At 39.6% G+C, this 12127-nt stretch overlaps 1 protein-coding gene across 1 annotated transcript in view; it reads left to right on the forward strand.

Annotated features, from left to right (window-relative positions):
- Window positions 1-3114, forward strand: part of gorab (golgin, RAB6-interacting) — a 6830-nt gene extending 3716 nt beyond the window's left edge. The window contains exon 5 of the mRNA XM_015391579.1: window positions 2494-3114. Coding sequence (XP_015247065.1) covers window positions 2494-2842 — 349 coding nt within the window. The 3' untranslated portion in view covers window positions 2843-3114. The remainder of the gene's footprint in view (window positions 1-2493) is intronic.
- The last annotated feature ends 9013 nt before the right edge of the window (window positions 3115-12127 follow it).

Genomic DNA, 12127 nt, shown 5'->3' on the forward strand with positions numbered 1-12127 from the left:
TGTCCGCTCCCTGTGTCTCTGTCCGCTCCCTGTGTCTCTGTCCGCTCCCTGTGTCTCTGTCCGCTCCCCGTGTCTCTGTCCTCTCCCCGTGTCTCTGTCCTCTCCCCGTGTCTCTGTCCTCTCCCTGTGTCTCTGTCTCCTTCCTACCTGCAGAAACATCTGTTTGGGTTTTATCTCCTCATAGTTCTGGTCTCTGTTGGACAGAACGTCTAGTTCAGGATCTCAGTGTTTGACCTCGCTGCTGATTTTTCCTGGGAAGATGACGGATGTTTGTGTGCCGGGAAGAGAAGCCGACCTTCACCCTCGCGTTACGCCCCGCTCTGCTCTGATTGTGAGGAGTCCATTCCTCCTCAAGTCTTAGCATAAAACAAAGAAATGAACCCAGAGTTGAAAATGTTTGACTTTATCTGGTTTGTTGTTTGGATGTTTCCAGAAAGCTTGTGGTGTTCTTCTCTCCTCAATTAAGACAAGGTCTCTGCATCCAGATGCTGCGGTTGGAGCCGGAAAAAGTCCGGAGCTGGGGTGGATTTTTAGCACGCTTTCTACTCACAGATTAAAAAATAAATACTTAGAAAATTCCTTAGATGTTTCCCTGACAGGCTGCTCAGCCTGAACCGAGTCTCTGGAGAGCAAAGCGCTCAGACTTCACGTTTCCTCATCGTTGCTTGAAGCAGATGAGGAGAAATGTTTCTGCCTCTGAAGGAACCTAAAGCAAACATCTCAGCATTAATGTTCTGATCAGAAGCTGAGACCTGCTCTAATCTACCAGTTCTGATAGATTAAATGCAGCTGTACACAGGGTCAGAGAGGTTTACATACAGTTTATTCATTGTAGCTGTAGGGTTGTTAGAGTTGGTCAGAGATGCTCCTTTATGTCCTTTGTGTCAGCATCGGTACGGTGAGACCCTGCCTCATCAAGGAGCCTCTGGAAATAAACTCTACATAAATCCTACAAGGATTTTGCTACAGCAGAACAGAAATGTCTTCAATCTTTTAATGAAAAAGACAGAATCTAAATGCTAGCTCTGGACTTTTACTCCTTTTCTTACTTGTTCTTGTTTTAAAGGTCCTATTTACAGCTTGGAATATCTTTTTTTCAGAAATAAGACATCCACATAATGTCTATAATGGTGCTGAATAACCGTAATAAATACAGTAATGTATTAAACACTGTTTTTCTAAATTCTTGCAAGTCCAAAATCTATAAATATTTACTTCTGGTTAGGTCGTGTTAGAAGGAGGCTGATCCTAGTAGCTCTGTGAGCAGAGGTTGCTGCTTCCCTTTAGGACATGCTAGCTAAATGTTTGCTAATGCTAACAATGGCAATTCGCTGGTGACTGACTGGTAGGAGCCAAACTTGCAGTGATCATCTTTAATTTGTGTTCGCCTTGATTGAACTCTTCTTCTCAGTTTATCCTCTTGCTTTAATTGTTTGGCCTTTTGTCTGTAAATTAATCTTTATCTCTCTGTTAGTTGTCTTTAGTCCTTTTTCTCTGGCTGTGACTAATTTTACATGCTCCATTTCATCCTCTGACATGGGAGCTGGCTTGAAGCTCGTCTTCCTGGCTGTGTGTTTCCTGTTTCGCCTGTGGAGCTGGTTGACAGTTGCCTTTTGTATCTGAACCCCAGTCGACCTCGGCAGACGGCTGCATCACGTTGAGCCTGGTTCTATTGGAGGTTTCTTCCTTTTAAAAATTGAGTTTTCCTCTCCACTGTCACCCTAAGCATGCTGTAGAGTTAAGGAGTCGATGCAATCAGCTTGTTTCCCTTAGGTAGAACGTTAACTTTATTTGAATGTCACAAACAAAAAATGAGCAAAACAAAATTCGGAACAAAAATTTTCTCTCACAAAATTAGAGACAACTTTTTCTCAAACTTTTTCTCCACCAAAACCTCTTGAGAAGACAGTTTCTGTTAAAACTAGTAGATAAAGCATGTAGCATCCATTGGTACCTGTTTGGGCACACGTTGCAAATCCACAACATTGAAATCGAGATGCTTCTGGTGAAAAAACCCAGAGGAGATAAAATCTACTAATTGACATGTGTCATATCTTTACACATTCATGATTCATCTTATGTAGTATTGATTTTAAAATAATGGAAATTGGTAGTGATACTTACATGAAATTGGTGCTTAGAAAATCTGTTTCAGTGACACCAAGGACTCAGCCATGTTGAAAGTGAGTCAGCAGTGCTATCTGGTGAGCTGGAGAGAAACTGTTTGTTGCAAATGCACAACTAAGTCCTTCTGTTGTACTTCTGAGTAACAAAAGCTCTTAAAATAAGGATGTGGAGTAATTAGCTAAGTGGCATTTAGCTGTTGCAAATCTGCAACATCTGCCTGGAGAGGGTTAACTCCTAATAGCTTGTGGATAAAACATTTTTCTGAACTAGGTCTGGTTCCTGTTCTGGGGGGAAAACTGTGTCAATAAATCACCAAAGGATGAGATAATAAACTTCAAACCACCTCCTCTCCTTGTCTGTCCGCAGGAAGCGCTATGAGAAGGCCGAGGCAGAGTACGTGACGGCCAAGCTGGACCTGCACAGAAAGACGGAGGTGAAGGAGCAGCTGGCGGAGCACCTCTGCGCCATCATCCAACAGAACGAGCTGCGCAAAGCCCACAAGCTGGAGGAGCTGATGCAGCAGCTGCAGCTGGAGGCCAGCGAGGAGCAGGAGGAGCAGGAGAGGGGATCTGTAGAACCTCAGAGGAACGGAGGGGAGGGGAGAGCAGAGGGAGAGAGCAGAACCTCCCAGGAAGAGCAGGAGGTCCAGCAGGAGACTGAGACAGAGGGGAGACCATCAGAGAACTGTGGTCGGGCAGAACTTCCGGGTTCCTGACGCTCAGATAGGAGGCGGATCTTCCTCACATGGTGGAAAGTATTGGTTCTGCCAGAAAACCGTTCTTTAACATCACCGCACTCTGTTCTGATCAGATCGGGTTCTAGGAGCTGATCCTTTAGCTCCTAGAACCTGGCAGCTGACCCAAAGAGTCTACGGGTCGTAAAAGAGACTTTGGTTTGGTTCTGATGTTCCTGTCTAAAGTATCCGATCCAGTTGGGGGACCAGAAGCAAACTGAAATAAGTCGGACTCTAACAGGTTCTATAAAAAACCCAAATCATTCCTCCTTTTTCTGTTTAACTGACTCGTTTTATTAGAAGAACCTGATCGGTTCTGTTTTAGTAAAAAGGTTCTCCATGATTCAACGTTCTGGTTTGATAAATAATGATTAAACTTTGGAGAACTTGCTGCTGCAGAGATCAGGAGAACTGGGTCTGCTTTGGAGCTGTTCATCTCCCTGAACCTTCAGGATCAACTAGAACCCCGCAGAGCAGCTCTTAACCCTAAACATGGTCCCGTCCTGGAAGGGATCAGTCCGTTATGATCACAGTGCAGATAATAACGGACTGATCCGTTATTATCTGTACTGTGATCAGCCTCTTAACCTGCGAAGACCAAAACCTCACACTGAAATCTGGGGGACAGGAAGTTGATAACACTACATGCAGGAGCTGAGCCAGAACCTAACAGACCCATTTTAAAGCTGGTTCTGTTTATAGGGATGTTTTCCTTTAATAAAGGTTTAAAAAGCTGCTTCTGTTTCTGTGTGTTTTGTCTGGTTCTGGTGTCGGCCCACAGGGGATGAAGCATCTTCAGGACAGGAGCTCCTGGTTTGAGAAGCGTTGGACCAACAGCAGCTGTTTTTTGCTAAAACACAAGAGAATGTCAAAATAACTAAATGAGCTCAGTTATTTTATAAAGGCATCTCGTGTATTTGCAAGTAATATATTCTTTAATCATTTAGTATTGTTTGTGCTATGTTCTTACCTTTGCTGTTGGACCACATAGATTTGCCAATGAAGGGTGTGTGATTTCAAATTAAATTAGTTTTGATTACTAAGTGAATTACTAAATACCTAGATGCGTCACCAAAATAGCCAATAATTTCTGAGACCAGAGAAACAGTAGACCAAAGAAAACTTTCAAGTGTCTAATTTATTTTCTTGGAAGTGTTTTTATTGTTGAAACAGCAGATTTCACAACATGAGGTGCAGCATTTAACTCTTGGCAAAGAACCAGCAGGAGTCGCATTGAAAAATGCTTCTGCAAGCGACAGTCACCCAAATCTGACATGGTGAAACACATTCTTCTTGGTCTTTAAGTGGGGGAAGGTCACATTAGCACTCGCCTTGCAGAAAATGGGTGTCTTTAATAAAATCCAGCAATTTCCACGCTATTTCTGAAGGGTTTGAGTAAAACGTCCGGAATAAACTTCCGGTCCTGATGGTGCAGGAGGCTGCATTGTGCAGGGGGCGGTTTCAAGAACCAGGTTTAATAAAGTCGGACTCAAATCCACAACTTTACTGCTATCGATTAGTTCAGTCAACTCTAAGTAGGTCCACTCAGAGTTAAGTAAATGTGTGACAAGTTTAAAAAGGTATCATCAGTGGAGCCCCACTTTTGATGAGTCACCATGACAACATGCAACAGAAAGTGTCTATTTCACTCCACTGGAACTAAGATTTTAATAAAGAAAAAAAAATGCAGAATGTGTTTAAAAGACAAAGAAACAGCTACAGCTGCAAAGAAGATTGATTCTTCCTGATCAAAATACACCTAACTAATAATATATTTTCTAAATTATATTTTTTGTAGCAGAAACTGAATTTTAGAGAGTAAAAAAAGAATTGCATTAGTAAGAATTATGTTTTATATATCTAGAAATGTTTGCACATTTTAATTGGTCGTTCTGACAGCTTGATATGTATTTATGATATCTGAAAAACATTTCTTCATAGTCAAAAACAATGCTGACCACTAACAATAGGAATATGGAGATCTATAGTTGGTTTCTAGACATCCAGAATGTTTATTCTAGATGTGAAGAATGTCATTTTGTTTGAAATGGTCATTTTGACTAAGATAAAAAAAAGTTTTTTTCAGATATCAGGAAAACATGTTCAGTAGAACTAATACATATCAAAACGGCTTGCCATAGCTTGTTGTGCTCACAATACATTAGGAGTTTATTTCTTGAATTGCAGTAGATCAATGTATCTATCTAGGTGAAATCATCCGGCAGCAAAGATGAAGTCTAAAAAAAATCTTTCTGTTAGGACCTGTTCATGATCTCATGGGTTCTCTGTCTTCTCACTAGATTCATAAACTCGTGGTAGAATCCTGCCACGCCTCTTCGGCTCTTCACAACCACTATTGAGCATTTTTCCTTTGGATAAACTTTACATGCACATGTGCACTTTCACTAACAACTACAGGTGCTTGGTTTGGTTATTAAATAATACTACTTATACTTCAGCCATAGTATCTAGGTGTTGCTTTATTGTATGTCTCGTACCATGTCTGTTGTTTGTGCTGTTCTTTTTACATCTCTTTGTGGGTGATGAAGCAGACTGAAAAATTTTTATCATTACCTCCATTGTATCTCCTCTTTCTTTCATCTTTTCTCCTTTTTTCCTGTTTTTCCTTTCCCATTCTACTTACATTGCAGTGTCCATATAATCTGTAAAACTCCCTGCATAATTATAATAAAGCAATTTACATGCATAAAACAAGGGTAACACTATGGCGATAGCCGTACTGCTCCACTTGTGAAAGTAAAATCTGTTGGGATCTTTTTGGCATCAGGACAATTATTCTTATTGCCACATCACCAGACAGGACACTGTTAAAAGAAAAAAAGAATCCTGCCATATGGTAGGTATTTACAGGTTCGAGAGTTCACTTGCTCTAAATTCACTCAATTTCCAGCTCTTACGTCCAAAAATGAATTAGATAACATCCTTGATTTTAACCGAAGAAGGGCTACAGTACTAAACTCTTTAATACAGGTATCCCTTGAACCTCTCAAAAGTCGGTGGGAGAATGATATACAGATGTCTATATCAAAGGAAACTTGGAAGCTGGTGATAAAAAGGGTTCACTCCTCTTCAATATGCATGACACACACTGTTATTCAATTTAAAATGGTTCATCGTCTTCATTACTCTAAAGAGAAATTGGCTTTTATCCTGAACTAGACTCAGCCTGTGATAGATGTAGCCTCCATCATATGTTCTGGGCCTGCCTGAAACTCACCCACTTCTGGAAATCTATGTTTAATGCTCTAGCCACTATCCTTCAATACCCACTAGAACCTTCTCCTCTGACTGCAATCTTTGGCATCGTTCTAGCTGGTGCACATCTACATACCACTCAGACACATGTGGTGGCATACACTACCTTACTAGCAAGGAGGTTAATACTGTTTAAGTGGAAGGAGGCCTCCTCTACTACTTATGCTCATTGGATTAAGAGGTTATGCTAATCTGCAGTTAGCAGATTAGATACACTATGAGAGGATCTATATCCAAATTTTATTTAACATGGGAACCACTTATATATTCTGTGGAGAAATTAGAGGCTCAATTGATTAGTTGTTCATAAACATAAACTTTAATCTTACAAGGGGACTACAAGGGGTGGGGGATGATGATTACAGTACCTATTTCCAGAATATGTTTTAATAAATAATAATAAATAATCCCAGTTTAAAAATAATAATACTAATAATAATCCTGGAGTGTAGGCCGGGTCCTTGAAGACCTCCAAAATGATGAAGGCTTGAAGTGATCGTCTATGAATTGGGATGCAGCTTTCAGCAGCAGTCCTGCGCCATCACCTGAACCTGGCAACATGAGTCGTTGACCTATAAAGTCTAAACATGATCTTTTTTAACATCTCTTTTTCTTATTTGCATATTATTTATCAGGGGAGAACACTTTAAAATAAAATCTCAATTAACATGGCATTATTTTTCTGACTGGTCCTATAGAATAAAAGATGCAATAAACTCCACATGAGAGATGTTAATATAAAACCTGCATTTATAATTATTTAGATGAAAATAAGCGCCTTTATTTTCATAAATGTGAGCAAACAGGGAAAGCCTTCAGTATTTTCTGTGTATGTTATTTTTATTGGCACTGCAAACAAGGTTTAAAGGTTGAAATCCGATTGGATCAAACTGTTCCCTTGGCTTGAGTTTTAGAACAATCTTATATTGCAGAGGGAAGTACCAGGAAAGTCAGCATTTGTTACTGGAAACCCCCATTATAAAAAATAAAAAAAAAACAGCCTCATGGAACGGTAATTGAATTGACATTTAAAAAGGGTGCAATTTAAGAGTTTTTTTTTTTTTTCTTTTCTCCTATTTTTTCTCTTCATTTGGGAGCACTTAACAGGCAGGGGAACAAACCAGCATAATCTGGCTGAAAACTAAAGATATTCAGATTTCCCATCAGTGAGGCATCTAAATAGAATACCGACAGCCAGGTACGAATGACCAGATGCACCGATGTATGCAAGACTGTGCTGTAAATTAACACCTGCTGCTGTCCATGTCTTGAACATTTTACTTTTCAGCTCAAATTCCAGTTGATGGAGGAAAGGCTGCGGATATGTTCATGTAATCAGAGTGATCCAAATAATCCAATTTAGTAGCAAATAAGTGCATTCGTTACTTTCCTCATTATGTGCATCCTAAAGACAATTTGTAACAGTGGCAGATAGAAGATGCAGGCAGAGGAGAAAGAGAAGAGAAAGGACTTTCTCTTTTTGAGTGAACATCTTTAAAATGATAGAAAACAAATACTAGAATCTATCGCCTAAGATGACTTGGAGCCTCAAACACCACAGAGTGACCTCTAGATCAATAAACTGGTTTTTATCAAACCTCAAGGGGCAGAGTTTACCCGCAGCGGCGCTTTACGCACAGGGCTTCTTATGCTGCATCATAACGCAGGATCCAGCTACTGATTTCTATCCATTTGTTTATTTTCTCGTGCTGCTCTTCTTGTTACAGTTTGTAACCTTTGTGTTCATCATTCAAAGCAGCAGCGATCTCAGCCTCTGACCTGAACAGAGATCACTTCTCCTCTGTTGCTTGGCTGCAGCATTAAAGTGCATATTTACTCATGCTGAAGGCAGACTCATTCTGTGCGAGCTGATGCTTTGTTTCTGGTCTGGATGGACATATAGGGTGAAAGTTCTGGGCCTCACTGGTTTCTATAGCTGAACAGGGGGATTTAGTTAATTCTCCAGTACCTGCAGTCAGTGAAACCTTGATGTGCCACTAAGCATGCACCAAGGATGAATGTAAAGGAAAAATTACTTCTAAAGGGATGGAAAATGGAATTAGAAAAAAAGCAGGCAAGGTTAAACCCCCAGATGCATATTATGGACAAAAAAGAAAAAAAAAACACTCAGAGTGAACATATTAATACTTAGTGGGAACAAATGAATATTTTGTGCACACAGGCTCCTTCTTCATCTCTCTAGGAGGCATGAGGAGCACTAACCCACAGACGAAGGCCTCGAAGTTCTTCCTGGATTAAACTGGCCTTATTTCAGCCTGAACTGATAGAACCTAGACTTCACAGCTGCTTTATCTGACCGTTACATTTAAGGTCAGAGCTGACCTTTAACCCCAAGGTCAGTAGTGGAAGAATTTCTGTATTAGAATAAAAAGGCAATCTAAAGGAGAGTAGCCTCTGCTGAATGCCTGTCTTCCTGTCAGGGCTCTTTAAAAAGCTCAGAGTCATCCAAGCTTTGAATTCATTTAGCAGATAATTAGCAGAGTTTTCGTCTTCTTTGCTTTTCAAGCAGAACTTAGTTAATTTAGATTCTCTGTTATCCTTGTAAGTGAGGAGAATCTGTAGATTTATCAAATTCTACTGCAGGTAAGATCTTCACTAAATAATTTTCCTTGCAGAGGAGATTTGAAATGAAAACTAATAATGTGAAAAATGTTATTCAGAAGGTGACTGTTAGAGAAGCTGGATGTCCTGAGGGTGTGTTCATAGAAAGTTGAGTGGAAGGAAAACGTGCAACAGGGATCACCACAGCTGTCAGAGGTTTGAAAAACCTGAGTGGATGTGTAAGTTTGCTGAGTTTTACTCAACACAGATTTAATACAAACTAGAGAGTCGATGCAGAGCATCAGCAAAGCTTCTGTTTGTTCGGTGGGTGGTCTAAATACACAAATTACATAAAAGTGTAATTAGTCCAACCTAATTTTAATCTTAATAAAATTCTTTTAAAGTAAGTGGATTCAGTTTCACATAAAGACAACTGTTTGGCTAAAAAGAAATCTAAACTTATTGTAACCTTTGCTTTATAAAGAATATTATAAATAAAACTTCTGATTGAATATTTTCATTATATGCTTATTGAAGTTTTATTTAATTTTAAACCCTCTGACCTCTAATGCTGATTGATAAGCTAAAGCCGCTTTTGAGTCTTAAGAAAATAAAACAATTTGCCTTTTGAAATAGCCTATTTTTTAAAAGCAACCCATTCTGGAACACAGTTTTCTATAATTATTGCAGACATAAATCTCACGGTTGGAATGTGACCACAATCCTTCAGTTATTGATTCACATTCACCGTGAATTCAGAGCATTGGTCCTAATTATAGAGAAAGCTCTGGAACTCTGAGTCTAATTAGCTGTGACACGTGACTCTGCCGTTAATTGCTGCGGAGTCAAATGAGGTGAAAGCAGAAATAAAAGATGGATCTAATGGCCATAATGAGTCTGTAAAGGTTAAAACAATCAACCAAGTTCTAAAGTTGGATTTTATCTGAATCACCTGCAGGTCTTTATATCATCCTCAGATTATTAATCCCAGATTAATGAACAGTCTGGATTTTTTTCCGCCTCATTTCACTCAGATCGCATCAGATTTAAACTCTTTGTGTTTAAACAGAACCAGTCGTGTTCGGTTCGGCTGAGGTCCGGGAGAAGAAACGATCCGAACACTAAATTTATTCATAGAAACAGTCCACTGGTTTCCTAAAGGTGATTCATGCATCTTGGTCTGGAAGGTCCAGAAGAACCGCGAGAGGCGCAGAAAGCAGCCCCTCCGGTTCGGTTCGGTTCGGTTCGAACAGATAATCCTGATGCGTCCATTTATATAATCCAGAAAAGAAAAAAGAAAAAAAATCTGCTCCAAGGATCAAAATGTTGTTTTTTTCTTTTCTTTTTCTTTTTTTTTTTAAATAGGAAAATAGTTCAGATCCAAAAAATAAAAAATAATTAAATAAAAAAGCGGAGTTCGATTTAAATCAGATATTTGATGCCAATTAAAAAGCTGTTTAGTTTCAGAAAGTCTCCCAGAACCAGAACCGCTTGCAGCAAATTCACTTCTTATTCCCTTTTATTCTAACGTTTATTTTGCCTTTGCGCTCATTTTCTGACCCTGGAGGTCCGCAGAGTTCTGCTGAGTTCTGGATCCGGTCCGATCAGACCCGACCTGCTCCCTGCGAGTCTGAAAGTCACGCTGAAATCAGGTGGAGGGGCGGAAAATATTGACCCCAAATTAGGGAAATATAGGAAACAAGAGGAGAGGATCCGCTGCAGGGGCCACAGGATGGCGGCCCGGGGCCCCTCCCTCTTCTTCAGGCAGATTAGTTTTAATCCGCTCAGATTGACGCTTAATGCAGACACGATTAAAGAGTGAAGAGGAGGATGCATCATCTTCATCATCATCATCATCATCTGGAGCCGATTAATTGGGTTTCAATTAATCGGAACCCAGAAGGAGCAACAATTTCCAACCTTTGGCGCGTTTTTTTTTTAAAATAAAATTTTGGTGAAAATCTGATTTATAAAAAAATGTAAAAATATTTTGAAATAAAAAAAAAATCAAACTGAAATAAAAAGATCAAAATTATTATAAAATTATAAAATAAATAAAAAGTGGGCTATTTGGTAGAAAAAAAAACATTTTCTCAAATGTGGGGCAAAAATAACAAGAAAAACGTCTGTAATTTAAAATAAAATATAGAATAATTTCAACGTAAACTCAATGGATCCTGAAGCAAATAATTACAAATAATAACCTTTTTTGACTGTAAAGAAAAAAATTAAAGAAACGTAAAACCGTTTCCAGAAGTTCTTTTAAACCGTATTTCTTCCTGTTAACTATTATTATTATTACTTATTATTATTTCATGTTGTTTTCATAATATTTGCAGGTAATTCTTAATTTTAAAAAAAACTGAGTAATCAATAAAAATCATAAAATTCCTTCAGAGGTTCTGAAGGTTTTTCCAAATTTAATTTAGCTCTTTGTTTATATTCTTCTCCTGTGTTTATTTAAATGATTTTATCAATGTACATTTTAGATTTTTCTTTTTTTATTGTATATTTTTGCTGCATCTTGTAAACTAGAAGTGTAGAAATTTCAAAACTAGATCTGCAGCATTTCCCCCATAAACTGCTTCTTTCAAATGAGCTTTATTAGATTTATTCTTATTTTAAACTTTCTTTTTTTTAACCCAAGCTGATGCTGATGTCTGCACCCCTCCCCCCCAGATGTTTGCAAACCTCCTCATGAAGCTCTGAGACGTGAAGCCCCCTGAGGAGACCTGGGGAGGCCTTTTTCTTCTCTTTCCCCGTTTTTTTTTTTTTCTTCTTTTTTTTCTGCTTTTATTTTCGAGCTGGCACCAGAACGGACTCGTAGGCAGGAAAAGAGAATCTGGGGGGAGAACTAATGATGAAAAAGTCTCCTCCATCCCTGCGCCTTCATTAAATACATGGAAAGAACGACTGGAGAACATCTGGATTCAATCTGCGCCTCTTTGATGGCATCAAGTGTTCTTTTCCCAGATCGGGGGGCTGAGGGGGGGCTGGAGGCTGCGGGATGTCTATGGCAGCTCAGAGCTGACTCCTGCCATCTCAAGCCCCCCCACCCCCCGCAGCTGCAGCTCTGCTCTGTTTGCATATTGGGCTTCAGGAGCTGCAGCTCTGCCCTGAAGTTCATCTTTCAGGCAGAACCTCAGAGCTGAGGAACAAAATGTCTTCCCCTCCAGAACTTCCTGGTCCAGGCTCTGGATTTTCCCCTGGATCTCCAGTTATTACACTTTTAAAAAGTCATGAAACAGGAGCTCTGCTCTTATTGGTCAGGAGGGCACCTGACTGCCCCACCTGAGCAGGAAGTGTCCCTCGAGGAAATCTAACCAGCAACTATCAGAGCAGAACCAGCTGACCCATAGTTCTGGGATCCATCAGGAACATCAGAAAACAGATCTGAGAAAACTGCAAATGTCTGCTCCAGGAGATCCT

This window comes from Cyprinodon variegatus, unplaced genomic scaffold (genome assembly GCF_000732505.1).
Source record: "Cyprinodon variegatus isolate N-32 unplaced genomic scaffold, C_variegatus-1.0 Scaffold550, whole genome shotgun sequence".
Taxonomy (NCBI): domain Eukaryota; kingdom Metazoa; phylum Chordata; class Actinopteri; order Cyprinodontiformes; family Cyprinodontidae; genus Cyprinodon; species Cyprinodon variegatus.